This window comes from Passer domesticus, chromosome 1 (assembly GCF_036417665.1).
Source record: "Passer domesticus isolate bPasDom1 chromosome 1, bPasDom1.hap1, whole genome shotgun sequence".
NCBI classification, from domain to species: domain Eukaryota; kingdom Metazoa; phylum Chordata; class Aves; order Passeriformes; family Passeridae; genus Passer; species Passer domesticus.
Genome location: NC_087474.1, coordinates 92,011,643 through 92,033,108, shown reverse-complemented (window position 1 = coordinate 92,033,108; position 21,466 = coordinate 92,011,643). Strand labels below are relative to the sequence as shown.

At 36.4% G+C, this 21,466-nt stretch overlaps 1 protein-coding gene across 2 annotated transcripts in view; it reads left to right on the top strand.

Moving 5' to 3' along the window:
* Nucleotides 1-21,466, top strand: part of DDC (dopa decarboxylase) — a 70,861-nt gene that overhangs the window by 36,116 nt on the left and 13,279 nt on the right. For both annotated transcript variants that reach the window (XM_064429449.1, XM_064429445.1), the window contains exons 6-12: nt 389-532; nt 6,814-6,880; nt 8,991-9,085; nt 10,884-10,951; nt 16,089-16,165; nt 19,855-19,874; nt 20,607-20,705. In XM_064429449.1, coding sequence (XP_064285519.1) covers nt 389-532; nt 6,814-6,880; nt 8,991-9,085; nt 10,884-10,951; nt 16,089-16,165; nt 19,855-19,874; nt 20,607-20,705 — 570 coding nt within the window. The remainder of the gene's footprint in view (nt 1-388; nt 533-6,813; nt 6,881-8,990; nt 9,086-10,883; nt 10,952-16,088; nt 16,166-19,854; nt 19,875-20,606; nt 20,706-21,466) is intronic.

Below are 21,466 nucleotides of genomic sequence, written 5' to 3'. Positions count from 1 at the left end.
TATCAGACAAGATGATTGTCTGCACATCTTTTCATTGATCTAGAGCCAAATCCTGAAGCTCTACATCAATCCTACCATATACATTAAAGCTCTCATTAAGGTTAATGGAACTCTTGTCTAATGCGATCGTGGCAATGTTCTCAAGGGTGTGTCAGGTTAGTTTATTTTGTGTGTGTGTGTATTTATGTGTATGTATATATATATATGTGTGTCCATCTACTGATAAGAAAGGGGGAGAAGTATGTATCTGTTACATACCATCAACAGTCCTAGGATCTCAAGTACGGCTTTACTTGAAAGGACTTACTTTTTTAGTTTGCAAATTCATATGAACTTCTTACATTCCAGTAAAAGGTGTTGATCTTAAAACTTGCCCATTTCCTTGTAGGCTCATTCATCTGTGGAAAGAGCTGCACTAATTGCTGCTGTGAAGATTAAAAGTGTTCCTTCAGATGACACATTCAGTGTTTGTGGTTCAGCCCTGAAGAAAGTACTGGATGAAGACAAAGCTGCTGGTCTTATACCATTCTTTGTGAGTACTGGATTTTAAGAAATCAGTGGATAAGATTCTTTTGACATGAATAGATGGTCTCATCCCTAACAGAGGCACTGGTAGGCAGCTGGGCTAGAATACTAGGAGATGTTCCATGAGTATTCTTTTGTGCAGGAGGAGAAAATAATTTGAGCAGCTCGTTGCACTTCTCAGCAAAATGATGTTTGGGGTCAATTTTATAGTTGGATGTAGTCCTGCAGTGGTATAATGTCCTAATTCCTGAATTCTGAACTGTTTACCTTTATTTTTCAGGTTCCAACTTACTTACAAATAAAAAGCAAGTTTAAAGGCAATAAATTAAATGATGCTATCTCAAGCTCAAGTGTCTTCAAGAAACAGTAGTTTCCTCCTGATAGTACTTTAGCAAAAAAATGAATCTCCATAACATACCCAAAATATCATCAAGATCAGACACAGTCAGGTAGTTGTGAGTATGTAATTAATCTCTAGCAAATGAGCTATGGAGAATGCAGATGTGGAAGGTTTAGGTGTCACCATTTCTTGTTATCTGTCAACTTTTTTTTTTTTTTTTTCCCAAAGATTCCTGCTTCCGCAGCAGGACAGCAAAGGCAAATATAGTTATGTATCAATAGCTTAAGCTCATAATCCCCCAAGTTTTGACATAAAGTATTGTTAGATTAGATAAAATTCTAAAATTCTAAAGTTTGGTTCTACCATGATAAGTACCTGATCAAAAAGAAAAATTGCTTATTCATCAGATCTGCTCCTCCTACCAGTTCAGAATATTGTTATTACTTCAAGTTAAAACAAGATTTTGCCATTTGATTTTTTCCCATGAAGTAAGTAACTTCTGATGTGGTTTTGTACATCACCAATAAAGTTCTTTGCTTATTTCCAAGCATTATGCTCTACTAAACTTGATAGTGACCACAGGCTGTATAGGTTCCTTAAGGGTATAACATGCTACAGAGAATATGTTTTTACTGGCCTCCACTGAAGAAAAAATCCTCACACAATTAATTTAGAAACTGAGAACTTCAGAAATGGGATTTTTTAAAAGATTCAAAAATAAGTCACTTTTTTTTCACAGAAAAGTCATGTCCGACAGTGGTTGTTTCTTTTCTTTCATGTTGTAACATTTTGAAAAGAGATAATGTGACTTAAATTTCTATGAACTGTTTTCAGAAGAATTAGAAGATTAAGCTTGCTTATACTCATGGATTAGTGCCAAATGGGACAAAGAAGCTTAAATTTCACCAGGCTCTTTTAAAATATAATCTTTTTACTCTTCTTGTTATTAACCTTTAGGAAATGTTTTTATGTAATATGAGGATGACTAGAATGAGAAGTGGTTTTCATATGTGCAGAACGCTGCTAATTTCTAGGGTGCCTAGAACTAGTGAGTCCTTAGGATGACCAAGCACATCCTGTCAATTGCTTTACAATATAACAAGATTCTGACTGAGAAAAAAAGCATTTCTAGAGATTCCAAAAAGAACTTTTTTCTGTGGGACGCACCTATTGAGGCGAAGAACATGCCACAGGGCATGTTTTGTGTCTCTGTTTTATGATCCTAACTCATAATACCTTACACAGGATCCTGTTTCTATATCTCACTGTTAATTTTAAATTATTACAAGTACAGCAGGATATCTTCATGCAATATCTGTGAATGTCTTTTTTCCTCAGCTTTTGTCCATTAGCAAAAAAAAATGCAATTTTCCCCTTATAAATATTCAGGTCTTATTAATTTTTCTATGTATACAAGAGAAAAAAAGTTTCTAATTTATGTATTCAGTGACACCTTTACAGAGGGTGATTTAACTGCTGTTTTTCTTCTTCTGTTTGTTTAGCTGTGCAGGCTTTCAAAGGCAGCAGAGGCTCTGCCTGAGTTAATACAGCCTGTATCGAGTCTTCCATTTATTTGTGTACATAAAATATGTCAGCTTTAGCTTAAACTAGATCTCATTATCGGTATGGCTGGCCTCTTAACTCAAAAGGTGTGTTAACTCTCTGTCATGCTGAGCAGCAGTCCATGCACTGTATTAGTGCTCCCTTTTTTGGCTTGCAAATTTCAAAAGCCTTTCCATTTCTTTTGTTCCTGAGTAATTTGATGCTGTTGTATTTTGTTCTGGCGACAAAGATATGCACATTGCCAGGGAAACACCTTACGCCACTCGATTCCTTGTCTCCCTGTATTCACTGATCCTTCACTAAGGGGAGTGATCCAACATCAAAGCAACAAGTTTGATGGAAGAAATTCTGCCTGAAGAGACTTGTGACAGCAGAGACATCATTCCTAATGAAGATGTCTTGTTTGCATCCAAGCTGCTACAGTCTCCCTTAGAAGCAAGAAAAGGTTTTGTAAGAGATTAAAAAGAAAATACAAGTAAATTGTAATGCCTTATAGGCATCTTTCTCCTCTTAATGAATAAATGAAGAATCATTATACTGAACTTGATAGCAGTGCTTTCCCTGTAGAGGTGAGTGGCGAATCAGGGTCAGATTAACTTGATGTGAAACAGATTCTGTCATTACAGCAATATGTTAGCTAAAGGTTTGCTTTTCACATACATAGGATTTGGCAGTCAGCCTTTTTTGGGGAGAGGCATTATCTTTAAAAGGAATATTTGCATTCCTACCCACCATCAATGTCCTGTAGCACTAGTAAGGTGTATATCATTTCGTTCAGTAAAAGCTGTTGCCACTAGGTACCCTGATCTGTACTTTTGTTTTCTTTCTTTTATTTCTGAGTTCACACTTGTGTTAATTCATCTCTATCAAAATGCTTTTGCAGAAACTGAAACAGACATATTTTCATATAGTAAAGCAAGCAGACTGTGCAAACAAAGCACTTAACCATGTCAGGTGTTGAGGCACTAAAGTTGCCACAATTTACTAAGGAGCCATTTTCCAGCATAGATGATGTGCAGCCCTTGATCTGTCCCCAAATGAAAGGGGGAGCTTTAAAACACATGCTGCAGTCATGTTCATTTCATTAACTGTCGACACACACTGGTGGTTAAACCTGTGTGTTAATGCCTCTCTCAGTTGGGCCCTGTGCTCCCAGCTTGAGACAGAGCTCAGTGTTGGCAGAATGTTGGCTGGGATGCTTAAAAGTGAAGACCACTAAGTTAAGCACTCCTAAATTCAGATAGAGTACCCACTGCATTCAAGTCTAGCTCACCTAAATGTGTGTAGGTGGCCTGTGAGCTTTGTGCTCTCTTTCATAAGTCAGCACTGATAGATTGCAGCTGGCATATACAATATACTTCAACGACCTCAGCCAGTATAAAGCTGCTACAACACAATTGCCTGCTGCCCAGCATGAAATCTCTCTGATTTTAGATGAAATGACTCTTCTGAATGTGATCCACAGGATATTAAGAAGCAGGCTTTTTGTATCCAGACTCACTCGGGAAACAATAAATCAGAACCGGACTGACAGAGAAGCCGTCTTTTCAGTAGAACACTTAGATCCTGACCACAGATTTCCTTTGGGAAGAAACATTCTTCAGACATGTACAGATGTCTAGGATGATGTTTCTTAACCCACAGTTTGTGAATGGTTGCTGTTCTGTAAAATACTGAATGGTGGTTTAGAGAACTGTTGCAGTTTTATTCAGGCCACAGACATTTTCATGAGTGCAAGATGGCAAGAACTGAATAGGAGAAAATAAAAACAATATGTGAACATTGAAAGTTCTGCCTCATTTTAGTTATTTGCAAATGAAAAGCTTTGTGGTGGAACCATGCAAAATGTGTCACATCTTTTTCAATAGCTGTAGGAGGTCTTCCAGTTGAAAAGATTGAGAGTAATTGCTCTCAGGAATCATAAGGATTCATGTATGTTTCCTGACATAGCTCTCCATTTCAGGAAAGTAATACATGAGATGACTGACTTAAGCATTTTAGCTGCTTTGTATTCACAACCAAGGGCTGAGTCAAATTTGAAGTGCACAACCTGAAAGGAAAAGGCCTGCAGGCTATACTGAGCCATCAGTCCCATTTCTGTGATGCAGTTTGTGCCCTGCTCTTTGTACAAATGTGATTTTTCTGGTGTTACACAGGCTACAAATTGAGTTAGATTCTTTCTGTAGTACTGAGGCGGGGTAATGAGAGTCCTGACAAGGGCAGATGGTGTCACTCTAAGTGGTTTCTGAGAATTAAAGAAAGTAGCTTTGAGGCTTAGACACCTGCAGAGAGGAAAACAAAATTATTTTAGAAATTGAGGTATACTTTACAGAATAAGCCATTATTTAAACAACTAAGCATATGTTTGAACTCATATAATCTCTCACTGAAAAAACATGCTTCTTATCCTGATTAGGAGAATACCTTAACTGCAGTACAAAAGTAATATCAATAATGTGTAATTTTTTGTTATAAATCTCCATCATTATTGTAATTGCTGGACTAACCAAGGCAATTTCACTCTAATCTTGTCAGAAAATTCATACCATCTACCATAAAATATATGTGTAAAAGCAGAGTTAAATCTATAGTGCACTCTTTTTATTAATTTCCAAATATATGCATTTTCCTTATGCATATAAAAAAACTGGCATTTTCATCATGGTACCCTCCACTGTGATAGATGCATTTTCACTCCATATACACATGCCTTCTTACAAAAAATAGAAACCAAATATTTTCCTGCTATTTAAAAAAATACCCTGCAATCTTTTCAGAGCAGCCTCTATCATTGGGTGATTAGTCTTCCAGAGAATTCTTAAATGTACCTCAAGGCACTTCAGTTTTCTGTTCTTCTGTGTCTCAGGAATATAGGAGGGCCCAGTATAAAGATCAGCTATCTTGAAGGAAAAATATGTTAGCTTAGGATTTTACTAACTATATACATAAAATGTGCTTCTCATTTTCAGAACTGTATTTGTTCCAAACTCCAATTCTTAGTAGATTAATATAGAAAAAATACTGAATTGTCCCTTTTTTATTTTAATAATTACTTTTTTCAAGCTTTTTTGGGACAGAATGTTTGTTTCTTGAAAAGTCCAGTGGATGGACAAGTATAATTTAGGTTTTCCTTTTTCTTCTTATTGGTCTCATCATGAATTTGCTAAAGGACACATACACACAGAAAAATATATCTAGTTCCAGTTATATAGGGAAAAACTGTAGGAACAAAATATGTTGCTTGACAGTGTCCTTGGCAGAAGAGGTAACATGAAATACTAAAATTAAAGAAGCAAACTTCTGGGTTTGGCATTTTTACAGTCATGTCCTAGCTGTTCTGTAGTTTATGTGTGACCTTGGATAAATTATCTAACTCTTTTTTATTTCAATATTCCGACTATAACACAACATACTTTATTGGTCTGTGTAAAGTGTCCTTTATTATGTAAAAAATCTAGTAAAAGACAAAAAGCATACTCAGCCTTTATTAGTGCTTTCAGAAATAAGACAGGGTGTTTAAAGCATAAGTGTAGCAATGAAAAATAAAATAATATCAGTTTATATGCCCTTGGTAGTTGGAAATTTTTTGATTAAAATTCTACCTGCATATTCGCAATAATTACAATAGCTTATTTTCACCTAGTTATATTCTCTTTCTACTGTGAAACTTCAGCATTTATGTTACCTCTGCTTTTGGTCCACTGGTCACACAGAAGGATACATTAAATGAGACATTAACAGAATGAAGGAAGAACTGTTCCAGTGTTTTAGGATGAATATGGGGAAATAAGTTTCTCTGTGAAAAAGTCCTGCAAGCCAAGTAGTGAACATATGCTGCTAGTGAACAGGTTCCAGGTTGAAATCTCTTGAGCATAAACTGGTTACAAATCTCTGTTGCAGAGCTGTGGCTCTGATCAAGACAGCAACATTTGTCGATCTATTCTGTCAACAATAATTCCAGCACCTTTGAGTTGCTCAAGTTCAGAATTTGCTTATGTACCATGAACTGCAAGTCATTTTGATTGGATTTGCATATGTTAAGGTAGTATTGAGCCACACAATAAGCATGTGGAACATACAGAAAATACATAAAATATAGTATTAGCACAACACTGTGCCTATATTACAGTACTTATTACTCAATTTTATATAAACATTTTATTTTATGCATCTTCTTCAATGGACTGTAATGGGAGCTTTGAAAAAAAACCCACCCACAGTCTCAAAAGTTCCACTAAGGGACTACTTGAGTTCCACTGATGACTAACATAATTTTTTTTGTTCTATAGTGTCTATTCTTTTTGTTTATTGATGCCTTTGCAGACTGTTTTTCTCCTTTGGTAATTTTCTGTGCTGTAACACTTTTTTCTTTTTTGGCTCTGCAGTTCTGTGCAACACTTGGAACCACCCCTTGCTGCTCCTTTGACAAACTGTTAGAACTGGGTCCTATTTGTAAGTCTTTGCTGCTTCTTTCTAAAACTGCAGATACCAGTTTAAGCCATGCTAAGTCATTTCCAGGACATTATGCAGTGTCAGTGTCCAAATACAATAAAGCTACTTTTAGATGAGACATTCAGTTACAGTTTTATTTCTAATATTAGGTCAAGCAGGAAATGTGCATTCTCAAGCTGTTAAAAAAGTTAGAGGACATTGCCTTAAGGTTTTCTTTTCTAGGGGGAGACATATTTTGGAATACTGTCAGTTAAGAATTACTCTAAGTGCTTCAGTTTGTAACATACTTCTTCAAGCCCTTCTACCTGCAAGGGCATCTAGAACAATGCTGAATATCAGGGAAACTGATATTGAACTCTTAATTCTACTCTGCACCAAGTGTTTTGTTTCTGCCTGGTTCTAATAACTATAAAAGGGAGGGAAATATGCACCAAAAATCCCCATCTATTCTTAATCCTTGCTCTCCCCTTCCCAATTTCCTTCCTCTTCCAAGAAAATAGGACAAATGCCAGTGTGCTTAATACAGTGATCAAGTAATGGACTCCTCATAAGTATTTCTTTCTCTGTTATGGTTTGTTGTGTCAAGCTTTGATCTGCAGCAGGGCTCAGTCAAATCCCATGTTTGGTGGCTGATGAAAATGCTACCAAAGCACACCGTATCTCTTCAAGTGAACATTTAGAACAGGAAATCCATAGCTGTAAGCCACTGGAAGCAACTTCATAGAAACACAGCTTAATTTGATGTCCTGTTAATTTATTCAGGGGCTTGCATGGTGGTCATTTGCTCTGTGAGGTTTGCTGCCTTTCAGCACAAGCCCCAGTGATTTGGCTTCTCCCAGTTCTTTTTTTAAACAGGTTCCTAGTAGTTTGCTTAGCAGCTACAGATTATTTTGCTGTTTGTGTTATTCCTATAGACATATTAAAATAGTGGCACCAATGTGTTTAGGTGTAGCAATAATCATGTGTTTCACTTCAGTGATTCCCTGCTTGTGTAGCAGAGCCCAGCAGAAGGATGGCATACCAGTGAAGTCACAAATCTCATGCTAGCTTTTCTGCTTAATTTTCTCCTTAGCATACATGAGCAGCAGTCCTATGATATAAAGGCAGTGTCTCAAACCAAGTATATTTACAAATAGATAATCCGTTAAAATTTCAACATGCTTTAAAATAAACCTGAGTTGTGGATGTTGTGAAAAATATTTTATTGGCTTTCCCAGACATTCATGCAAAAAGAAAATTTAGTTCACAAGAATGCAAATTTCAGCATGAACTTGGTGCCCAACTGCAGATCTCAGTGGATGTACCTCTGTATGTGGAAATAACCATCAGAATTATTTGGTGGCCAGTGAAACATGGGCTTCAGCCATAAACTGATTGACCATGATTGTTACTGAGTGCATTAAAACAGTCTTCTCTAGTAGAGTGTGAATACTCAATTACAGACTATGTGTGAGCTACTCATATGCCAAAATATTTCTGCAGAAACCATTCAGTGACTAATCAAAAGTAGAACTTTCTTAGCATTTCAGTGCTTGCTTTTGCCTGTCTCCATCCTTGAAATGAGTAGTTTACTGCGCATAGTTCAAAAGCATGTGCATGCACATTTATCAATATGTAAAAAATATACTGTTTAGAAATGTGTTTGTGATTCATGAGTTAGAAGTGGGAAGCACAGCTAATATTCTATCTCCTCCTGCAAAAGTAGTTTTATTACCATAGAAATGATAGCTAAATTTCTAGATACATTTTTGAAAGTGTATTTTATAATGGTTCTTAAATCAAAACCAAAAAATAATTTATGTTGCTTAATTTTAGTAAGATAAACCTAGATATGATGATCCCTATGGGTCCTTTCCAATGCAGGATATTCTATGATTCTATGCTTCTTTAACTTGTTTCCAGTAGAAGTGGGAAGGAAGAATAATACGTTATATACACAATTTATATATTAATGAAAACCCAGATGGTGAAACAAGTTAATTTCTTAATTTAATTACAAATTGGGAAAATAATAACATGAAAGAGAAATCTCTCAGGCATTTGGTTTCATACAAAATAATTGGGCTTTCTATTCAGCTGTTTAATTTATTTCCTTCAATTATTTTTTTAGGTAATAAAGAAAATATCTGGATGCACATTGATGCAGCCTATGCAGGAAGTGCTTTCATCTGCCCTGAATTCAGGCCTCTTTTAAATGGAGTGGAGGTGAATGAGTGTTTTTTTTCTCTAGCAGCCTGCTGAAACATTGCTCCTTTATAGAATTTGTGTGTTTTTTACGCGCCCAAGATTAATGGCTCTTCCAGAATCTCTGAATAAGCTGCACCTCAGTTTGCACTACTAATCCCTGTACATTCGATTACATTACTTGAATTTTTAAATTTTTAATGGTTTATACTGGGATTATGCGAGTACCCCTCTATAAGAAGTTTGTCATTCAGAGTAACAAGTAGTACTGAATCAACAAATAGAAAAGAGCAACTTTTCCCCAAATATCGCTAAAGACATATTTGTAACATCCTACATTACACAAAAAGTGAGGAAAAAATAATTTTGACAAATTAATGAGCTCATTATGTCTGGTTTTCTTCTTACATCCTGAAATTCGTATAGTGTAGAGCGAGTTGCTGTATCTCAAACAGACAGGGTTTAATAACCAAGAGACCTAAATGAAATATTCCCTTAACAGCACTGCTGTTCCTTTTCCGCTGCCTTGCTGAGCTACTTGGCATTCAGTTGCTTAGATAAGAGTACTTCAATTTCCTGCTGCTCCCCTCAGTCAGATAAGTCCTTGTCTTCCACATCAGTGGAGAAAATATTACTGTTTGGTAAAGCCAGAAGTTTAAACACAGCACTGATAGGCAGTGAGTAATGAAGAAGAGGTGGGAAAACCCCCTCACAAATAAAGCATTTCTTTTTGTCTCTTTTTTATCAGCAAATGAAGCTTGTTGTAATTTCCTGTGAGGGAATATTTTTTTAAATTATTGTTATTGGTTCCTGAAGGAAATGAAACAGCTCCCTTGTCTGGGCCACCATTTGTCATAAGAGTAAATATTTAACAACCATGAATAGGTTTCCTACCTTATATAGTACAGGGTGATAGCAAGATAGATGGATAGATAGATGGCTAGAGAGACAGGCAGATCATCTTCTCTTATTGGAGCATTTGTTAATTGTTTACAGGTGACAGGGAAGGTTATGAGAAGCAAATGAGAAATGAAAAGTGCAATATAGAATAGTCAGACCTAGGTGCTGCTGGGTATCCATCCCCAGCTTTTTAAGGCTGGTGACATCTGCCTTTCTTAAAACAGAAAGCCTTACTGAAATCCTTGACCACCTGGGTTTCTTCTGATGCCCCACCTAAACATATCAAGTAAACCAGGCCTGGCACATGGTGTATAAATATGTATTTACTACAAGTGCTTACATTTTGGTGGTTTTCCTTTTGATTTAGATGAAACAATAATTTCTAGTGAAAGAAAAGACCCTGTCAAAAAAACTTCCTAGTCAGTTGTAATTTTTTGAAGGAATATGATGTGCAGATTCTGAATTACATATATAGTTTCTTGCTATATATGAACTTTATGTGTATTAGTTCCATATTTTTGGACGTAGAAAGCATAGGGAATTATTATTGGAAAATGTGATGTGAAGCCCAGTGAACTCAGAATGTTTCTGAGTATGCAAATGTATTTATTTATTTAAGATCACAATAAGGTATTCACTTTTCCATAAGATATGTAGCAAGAAAGTATAATTGTAAACAAATGCTCAAAATGTTGATAATACCACTAACCTAACTCTATAACTAATGTGAATTCCATTCCCAAAATAAATGAAGATTTAACTCCCAACAGTTATTAAATAAGGTGACATCAATATGAACATTATGAAGACCTGATTCAGGAACTGATTTATAGTTATACAGACAATTTGACAAAGTCACATCATTAGCACATGGATCCTTTCCTCTTTTGTAATTCCATTTTTATTTATCCATTCTCAGTTTGCAGATTCATTTAACTTTAATCCTCACAAATGGCTCCTAGTGAATTTTGACTGCTCTGCAATGTGGTAAGTATTACAGTAAAGGAAAACATTACAAGATACAAAAATGAGATTATATTAGTCTTCCTTTCTAGCAGTAGACATTTCTTGATATTTTTCAACTGAAATGGGAAGAACTGCATAGCTTTAAATCTTATAAATTATTTACAGAATTCAAGCTTTCATTTAATCCAAGTTTCCAAAGCACAAAGTTTTGAAACAGACCTGAGCTCTGTATTATGTTCCAAAAAGAGAGAGAAGTCCTCAAAAGTCTGAAGATTTATACTTGCTTCATTTTGGGACTGTTTAAAACACAAATAAAAAAAACCTTATTTTAAGCATATCAGTGCAATGAACAGCATGCTAAACAGTTTTTTTTTTTTCTTTCTTCCTTTTCTTTTCCATAACATTTCTTTTTGTTTGATTCTTTTAAAAGCTGTTCTAAAAATATTGAAGATTTGGCTGATGAAAAGTGGTTGATTTCAAAAAGGCCTATTTATGTAATTTTGTACTGACTTTCAATTTTCCCAGATGACAGCCGAGACATTTTGATATTAAATGATGCTTAAATAGAAACCCATAGACATACTTTCAAACAAAGCAAAGTATCATGGCAGTAATGATAGTATGGGTTTGTTAAAAACATTCCATAGATCCTGTTTTGTCCCAAACTAAATGATTACCAGCATCACAATTAATGATGCTTGTTAGCAAAACAGCTATTCAACAAATGCAGACTATTTATCAAAATAAATGAAAACAATAATTTCAGTTGTAATAGAACAAAATTTGCAACAGAGAAAAAAAGAAGACTCCAAAACATCATCCAGAAATAGGTCACCTTATTTAAAAGTGGAATAAATGTAAGACAGTGATCACTCAGTTGCTTTTGGTTAACCTTCATCTCTCTTAATTTCCCTGGCAAAGTTGACTCTTTAGGTAATATATTATGGTTTTTACTTCAATATTTCAGCTGATGTAGGCATTTTAAATCTTCCTACACATTGTGGTTTTTTCTTTTCCTTAGGGTAGACGGCTTACATTTTGACCCTAATTCATGAGTAATGGCAGCACCCCATAACATGCTGTGTCTCTTTGTGTAAGGAGGTGGAAAGATGCTGAAACAAACTCCTTTGCTACTTCCTCCCATCTTTTTCTCATCAATCAAAGACATTATTAAAAACATAGCCACTTGCAAATTAGACAATACACTATCATTGTCTTCAGTGTTTGTAGAACAATGAGGAACCACAGTCTAGTTCCTAACAATTTAGTTTCTAATTAATTCTGCTTTCCCTGAAAACCCTGTGGAGCTATGTTAAAGGCATTTTACAGGGCTTTCAAGTAAAACAAGTTATGTACAATCATACTCTGAGTTCCCATCTCAGGTGACTTTAGGTTATTTCTAGTAAAGCTTAGACTCCAGACTTAGGAAGATATTTTTTCTACATTTTGTTTCTTGTTGGGATTTTTGGTTTTTATTTTTAGATAAGCCAGTGCATAAAATGCTTGTTTTTATAGGTAGGAAGATTCCAGTAGAAGGACTCTGAAGAGACCTTGCAACATCTCCTTACTCAAAGTAAAAGTTTCACAACTATAGCCACTCAGGCTTCAAGTCAGCTAGGCATTTATGTATAGAGGTTATTCACTTAATACAGAATAAATGTACATTTAAACTCTTTGACTTGAAGCCAAGTCCATTGTTCACCTAATTCTAAGATCCACATCCAAAATTCACCTGTTTTACCAATTGTAACACTCCCTGAGAATGTGAAAAGTAACGCTAAAGGATGAGTAAGAAAAAGTAACTGTGAAGGATACATTCTCTTAGGATCCATGAAAAGTATCAAGTACAATACTATGGTAGTATGGAAAGAGTTCAGTAAACGCTGGACACCATTTCAGAACCAAAGTAATCTGAATTCCATTGATGAGCAGACTTCAAAACAACTCAGACTCCTCAGCACTTTCCCCAATAAACGCTTGCATTTCTTTTCTCTTCAAGCTGATTAAAATAATCTACCCATTAGATCTGTAATGTAATTATATAAATACTCTGTGCAATATGTGGCACTGATGTAGTTTCAGATTTGGTAACAATTTCATTATAAACCTTTTATAAAATATTCTCAGACTTCCTGATGTACAGGAAGAGAGCAGTCAATTTCCTATAAAAAGGAATTTCATAAAGTCAGTCCAAGAAGGGTGTATATTCTATATATGCTTTGTCTTGAAACTACAGTCAGTTTTCCTGACTTGTTTAAATGATATTCTGGAATATTATAAAATAGGATTGAGTGTCTTCATTCAGAGAGAGTGAAAATAATAATCTTGCAAAGTCTTGATGTTGTTGACTTTTATTACTCTTTTCGGAGTTTAAATGTTAGGGTGTTTCAGTAACTGGAAGAAAGTGCTTACAGGAAATACTTATCTGTAGATCATAGAACACAGAATAGTTTGGGTTGAAAGGGAACTTAAAGATCATCTACTTCCAATCCCACTGTCATGGGCAGGGACATCTTCCACTAGCCCAAGTTGCTCAAAGCCCCATCCAGCCTGGTCTTGAGGAGTGCTTAAAATGAAATTGTATTTCACTTCCCAACTCCAGCTGAACAAACTTGAACAATCTACTTGAACACAAACTGAAATTTTCCTGCTGGTTCATAATATGAGGTCACCTTTTTATCTCTCATTTAAAATGTACAAAATAGAGTGAGACAGTTAAAAGCTGCAGATGTGCAATTCAAGTCACTTCTCACAGATTTTTCATTACTTATTTCACTAGGAGTTTTTTGTGCATTTTGTATTATGAATACTTAATATGGATCTGTGCTACTTAAGCTAGGTCTTGGTCTATTAGCATAACATCTAGCTTTAAAAAAAATTTGGTTTACCAGTATAATTTGTGAAGTACATATTCACAGGATCACAGATTCATTAGGGTTGGAAGGGACTTCTGGAGAATATCTAGCCCTATGATTTTCCTCTTGAGAGGCAGTCAAAGGACATCTTTCAGGCTGGTGGATGTATACCTCAGAGCCCCTTTAACAGAGAGCCACCCACTACAGTCACACAACTTTTCTTTTTACACTCAACATTTTTGGCTCCTGATGTAGGCTCTCCTTGTTTGCCTTGCTCACAGACATCTTCAGACCTCTAAAGAATCATACCTGATTTTGCTCTGAATGTTGGAGGGTGGAGGTTGGAGCCCTGCTTTTTTTTGTTCACCCGGGTCCAAGGTGTCTCAAGCTCAGTGTTATCCCCTGGAGGTGTATGGTTCTGGAGACACATATCTACTTGTGTCTTGTAATGCAGCCATCCGACAGGTCATCCACCTGTGCACACCTTGTGCAGGTACCAGCCTTTTCTCCAGGAAAAGAATCTGAGTATCCATTGCAAGCTACCAGCTGTACTGACACCTCCTTGCTTAGCAATTCCTTTTGGGTGGCAGCTTCAGACTTCTCAGGGGCTGCCTCAGTCGACACACTGGGTTTGGCTCCAAGGTGGGGGCCCACCATTGTGGCAGAGACCTTGAGCACTGAGCACTCTGGTGTGGACCTCCTGAGCACTTAGGGCTTGCCCGAGGTGTGGACCTGCTTGCAGAATTCAGCAGCACCTTCCTGCATTCCCTGCTATGGAAACTTCCATGTAATTTTTGTGTGTTCTAAGCTAGATGCTGCTACAGAATAGTTACCCATTCCATTGTTTAATACAGCATCTTACAGGAGAAGAAATGAAGTGTTCACAAAACATCTAAAGACACTGCTTGAAACTTGGATTAGCTGCATGGAGAATGAGCTACTGAAACACAAATATACCAAAGTAATCAAATACTTCCAATAAACTACAGTAGAACAACCTAAAATTTGTTACAAATATTTATTCTCATTAAACCTGGTTTAAATTATTGTTTTCTTCCTTTTGTCCATGGGACACTTTTAGCAATAATTAGGTTATTCATTTTTTTTATTTTATCTGAAAATCTGTCATTATTTTTCATATGCGTAAGTTTACTTATTTTCAGCCATGTACTTCCCATACCTGAAGGCAAATACTTAACTGTTGACCTTGGTACTTCCCTGACCATTAGAGAGACGAAGGCTTTTTGTTTGTTTGAATAAGATGTTTTATGACCACAGTCTAGATGTGAATGAGGGTGTGAGTATGTACTGGCCTGTGCATTTATACATACACACTAAAATATTGGAAATTAGATTTTTACTTAGAAATTTACAATTTTACATTAAACCATTAACCATAGAAAAAAGGTTTGGACTTTTGTCTTTTAGAGTATCCCTGTGTTAAATTTTGCTTACTTTGTAATATATTTATAGGCATAATATAATGATGTAGCAGTCTTTCCCTTTTTGATTTATGGTTTCTTCTTCTGCCTCTATAAACCCCAACATTTGTGGAGGTGAGTCAGTCTTACTCAGCATGAACCATGAACCAGAAAAATCTTGTTATTAATCACTGGCAAACACCTTTTATTCTCTCTAAAGGGGACACACTGGCTTTTGAACCTCAGTCCAGTCACACCAACCCTAGCTGGCAATAGTAAGTTACACTTCTCAGTGTAACATTGTGCTGTAGAATGTCTGACAGGAATTTTGTAGTGGATCCAGCTAATGGCAGGGTGGTACAAGAGGGGAGCCGGAGTCAGAACTGGGGGCTTGTCCTTTCCAGTGGCTGCTCTTGCTACATCCACAGCAGCATGGAGAGAGGGTGGCCAGCACCCCCAAAGCCTCAGCACAGCTCTGTGTGATGTTTAGGAAGCAACAGCTCTTCCCACGCAGCTTTGTACTGCAGTAATTTCAAGACAACTTCTGTTGACTGCAAACATTAACATTGCTTCAGCTAGTCTCACATTCTGGTGTGAGTGTCTATCACCATAAAAAGATCCTCTATGTCTGTTTCTTGTCTGTTTTTAAATATGCAGTCGTGCAGTTATGCTGCCCGTTCCTGCTGAGCCTTACACTTAACTGCTTGTAAGTACAGTACTGATATGGCTGTGAAAAAGCACTGAAAATGGCACAGGCTGTGCTCAGGAAATATGCCAGTTTAAACACATTCAATTTGACTTCACGTCTTGTGGAAATTTAATCCCTTAAGTCTTTATTCTTAAATTTCTTAATTTGATTTCTTTCTTTTTTTTTTTATACAGGGTGAAAAAAAGATCAGATTTAATAGGTGCCTTTAAATTAGAACCTCTTTACCTGCAGCATCACCATCAGGAGTCTGGTAATTTTATAATTAAATGAGATTATTATTATTTTGCCTGCACTCTGATATTTAATGGGAAAATAGGACTTAAGATGAAAACAGCAATTCTTAAACTACCCAAGTTGTTTAGGAGGCCATTTCCATTTTCTGAGCACTCTAGGGAGCTAAGCTTATTAAAGTGCAAATACATGTCTAGTGAGATTTTAGTTAGTTAAAAGCAATACAAGAAAAGTAATTTCATAAAGCATTGTGCACTACTGCTTTTGTATTGGGATTTCCCCAGTTGCAGACTTAGCACTGATTGATTGCAGGAGTGTTGAGAAAATTCTTATTATCTTTTGGCTGTCAGATAAATGTATTACTGGGTGTTGTGTAACAAGTCTCTTAACCTGTCTTCCCCAACGCATCTTTCTCTAGAATGATTTCAGGATCTGATTTGGTTTTAGAGTTTTTAAGGTCTGTGACTTTTTTTTTTAGTTATTCATACAAGCTCTGATTCAAATTTTTCAGAAACACATGTGGGGGAAAAAACACTACCAGAAACTACAAAGAAAGGGTGGACTGTGTTTGCTGTCTGTGCTCTGCTTTTGAGTGATAGCTTTCTGGGACATTGTGCTGTAGCCCTCATGCTCTTACCCTGGCTATAGGGAAAGGTGGTAAGAATGGGCTATCTGTTTTGTACAAAATGCTCATGAAAGCTCTTTACAAAATGCTCACAAAGAACTTAAAATCTCAGGCTCTGGACAAAGCTTCTTAATGGATTAGTGCTGGTCCTTGCACACACCTAGCAACTGGAGAGTGGTATTTGCCATTCTGAAGCCCATTTTTACACATCTGGTTATTAACTGAGTAATTGTGAAGAAGGTCACAGCAGTGCACAGTCAAAATGTGGTAGAAGTTCCTTCATAAGATTCTGAAGAGAGTGAATCATCAGTAGAAGGTCTTACAATATATTCAACCTCATCATTTTCCTGGAATTGCTGGTGCTGATCTGTGTTCAGAAGTGCATCCTGTTATGGCTATGAACTCATTGACATTTAAATTAATGCCACCCAGAATTCCACTATTCACTAAAAAGCCCTAGGAAAAATGGATTCATGTGCCTTAATCCTGAACTAGCATAAACCTTGCATTTTATTTTTTTCCTCCATTTCCAAGGAATGCAAACATAGAACAATGCAATAAACAGGAACATGCAGTCATTCTGGAGCTGATGTTCACGTTCTAAAGGCTCAAATTATTAAGAAAAAAATATACTTTTTTTTGCCTTTTCTAATGGAATATACAAGTTACAGCAAATACACTTAAGGCACTAGCTTTTACTTAACATACAACAAAAATATTTATCTTCAGGTGAAAAAATTCCAGCCTTAACTAAAATGAAAATATGTTCTTGAGACAACTGATAGTGCTGATACAAGAACTTTTAGTCTTACCTGGGTTAAATAACACCTGAAGAATACCAAACCTTTCTTAAAAACAGGTAGTTTCAGTAAGACCACCAAGTTGGCCTAAAAAACTTTGTCACCCAGTTGGAGAGAGTTTTTTAGCCTTCATCTTGCCTTCAGAAGTGGGATAGCATGTTATGTTATCTAACATACTGATTTCAAGGAGATCAGCTGAGTACTAGCAATCTAGAAATGCCATTTTTTTTCTATGCTCCATTCCCATGTGATACCAATTTTCTAAGGAGCTGGACAACACTTTTCAAATGCAAATGACTCTGGTTAAACTTCCAACCCACACTTACTCCTTCAATAAACACAGTCAAATTTGCTACATGAAGGTGCTGCAGTCCCCATTAACCCCTGTGTGATTTGTGGGATGTCAGCACTCCTGAAAATATGACTTGCCAAATGGAGGGTCTTGAATTCCCAGTATTCTCAGGTCTGAGAATTCCTATCCTGGTTTACTAAGTAAATGAAGTGGCATTTCTGAATTCACTTATCTCTCACTCAAGAATTTAAATAAGCAGAAAAATATCTCTGTCCGTGAGCAATTACTCTTATTAACCATATGGCAATTATATGTGTCCCCAAGGGGAGAGTCTTTATTTTGTCATTAATTATAATTTTATGTGATTTGCATCACCACACCAGAAAGATTACACTAGCTTGCCTGGCAACCCAGGATATAGGTCAAATCCTCATGGCAGTGTTAGAAAAGTGCAGCTTTATACTCTATTGTGAACACCACATACGCTCCCACAATGCAATTCCTCCTGGTTAAATACAGATGTAAGACTAAGGCTTGTAATCAAGGAATCAAGCACTAATCATTGATTACATTCTGCTTCACAGCTTGTGAAAGGCGTTGTTGTGGATCATTAGACATAGCCCCTTACAGGAGCGTAGGATTATTTATTTGTCACCAGTTGCTTTACTCTCTTTGCTACCAGTCTTGCAGCTATCAAACAGAAATGGCTGCTACAATGCAGAAGAATAGGAATGTTATCAATTTTCCTCATTGCTAAGCAGACACAACCACATTCATTTCTAGAAGACCAGGAACAGGTTAATGATTGTTGGTTGCTTTGTGGATTTGAGTTTTTTACCATCTGGAAACCAACACAGTGACAGGTTAAAGAACCTAATGGCCTTCTGTTACAGGGAAAGAAGGACCTTGTTTTTTCCTATGTTTTGGCTGCAAATGAGAGAACATTGGCAAGAGAGCTTGTAGCACAGAAAAAAGTTGTTTGGTTTTTTACCCTAGAAAACATAAAGGCTGAAAATTATGTAAATGACATATACTGGTCAAATTCAGAAGCTACAGTTCAACCTTCCAGTTAACAATTCCAGGAACATTTAGCATTTTCCAAGGAATCCAAGTACATACTCTCCTATGAAACTTATACTCCAATGCAGAGAAATAAAGTAGAATAAAGAGGCTAAGCAGATGCTTCCTAGAGAAGTGCTTTAAATATTACATCAGTTTAATTTCTGTTACTGACTTACAGCAAGTAACTGACTGTGTTCAAGTTTATTTCACTGTGAAATCAGTTGAATTCCTTGATTCAAAGAAAAGGTAGGTGAATCCTAGACTGCTTTGTGGCTTAGTCCATCTGTGTAAGGCGCTTTCACTCGATCAAAAGAAAAACCATAAAAAATTGCAGAATACTGTTCTCCAAGCAGGAGCAGGTCAAATTCGGAGTCAATTTTTCGTCACTTAGTAGATATCCTGAAGAATTAGCAACAAATATATGCATGAGTATAAAAGGAATTTAGATGTGGATTATTTTAAAGAGTGTTACCAGTTCACTAGGGTAAAGGCAATGACATTTCACAGCAGAGAATGGGTTATGAAGTGAGTCTGGGGTTTCTGCAAACTGTTTAACCCAAAATTACTAATAGTTATTTTATCTAATGCTTGTTTTCCCTACAGGAAGAAAATAAACGTAATATTTGATCTGTCATCTCCATAGTATCTGCAGTATAACAGAAAGAAAAATAGTGTTTCTTCTGTAAACTGTTTCTTAGTGGCATATTTTGTCTAGCTAAGGAACCAAGGTTATTGCAAGCGCCTTCATTTAACATGCTGCCAAGTATCCAGCTAGATATTTAGTGGTCCTGTTGACATTGATGATGCAGAAGTTTGCAGCATATGTAAAGGATAGCTAAGATACCTCTTTTTCAATAACATTACAATGATTGAAGTCTTTGGCTGTTGTGATGATGATGCAATGTGAACATTTTTTCTTTATTTTCCAGGTCTTGTAACAGATTATCGGGTAAGTACAGTATCAATGTAATAATTAATAATATTACTTGTATGTATTGGTATTTTTAGGACTTTATTTTCCATTACTACCATAAACTTCCAAACTTTATGTTTCTTTACAAGAAGGATGCAGCTTGCTAAATTTTTTAGCAAACAGAAATTTGGGGTTTTTTTTGTGTTTTGAAAAAAAAAAATTTAAAGGCAGAAATTGTCTTGCATGTGCAATATCTTTAGATTCAGGCAGGACAAAGAAATTTTCTAAAGTTGTGGGTTTGGTGGTTTTTTTATTTAACACAGTGAATAACACAATTAAAAGCATCTCTATTTTAATCTTTTACCATGGAAACACTGTTGTTTTGAAATGGAAAACGTGCCTGTCTTTGTAGATGCTAGCCCCACAACTTTAAACAAGCCAATGTACATGAGTTTCTCAGATACCTGTTTTTCTAAAGCCTTTCAGGAGAATTCAGGATGCACAAAGAAAATTTGATTTGCCATGTGACCCTTCCATTCTGACTCCAAACTCCTTTGCCAATGTTAATTTGAAAAATTTGAGTATTAAATGGTGTTAATAAACAGGGCTTAATAAAGAATAGATATTTCTTCTATTATTTGATACACCTCCAGCAACCGCCCATAGGATGTGGCAACGTGGCTCACTTCCAAACCATGGCAGAGCATGCTTTCTGCTGTGTCACTGCAATGCTGGCCTCTGACATGGGCTCTTCTCTCTGGGTTGCAGCACTGGCAAATCCCCCTGGGCAGGAGGTTCCGCTCCCTGAAGCTCTGGTTCGTGCTGAGGATGTACGGGGTCAAGGGGCTGCAGGAGCACATCCGCAAGGTGACTGGGAATTGCCTTCTTGGCTACCCTCTGGTGGGATGGCAAGGGAAAATGAGTTGGCTGCCTGTCTACTCTCCATGACTTCTGTACACATCAGAAAACACAGGAAACATTTTGAGGCAGCTCAGTTCAACAAGGGTGCTGCTCGTTTGCCGCATGTAAGGTCACCATTTCGTATCATGGCCGCATCAAAGGTGCCATTCATTTTGTGCTCATCTTTAGGAAAGAAACGTCTCAGAATTTGGAATTTCTACAGTATGTATCACAGTTCCCTCTCAAATTAAGCCAGAGCACATAGATAGTTTTATTGTGGAAACACATGGATATTCATTACTTCTTTATTTTATTAATTTGCATGCATTGATAGGATGTTTAGATTATGATTAAGGAATACAGTGACTTATTTGGCATGTCTACCTCTGCTGTTGCTATTTTCATGTCTAAAATATATTTTTGTTAAAAATAGAATGTGTACAATTTATAGTCTCTTGATACTGTTCTAAGTATTAAGTTTTTTCTTGATGAAAAAAGGAGAGTTTTTTAATGACTAAAAAACACATGTGGCACCCATCTAAATTATATATATACTTCCTCTGTAGCAGTAAAGTCAAATTCAAGCATACCTTTCCATCTTTATGAAGTTCAGGGAAACCTCTAGTGAGGGGGAGATCCATGACTTGGCTCTAAATATTTACAAAAATATCCATTAGCTAAGGGCCTAGCCTAGCATACCAAATTCCCTGCAGACACACATTGCTTTC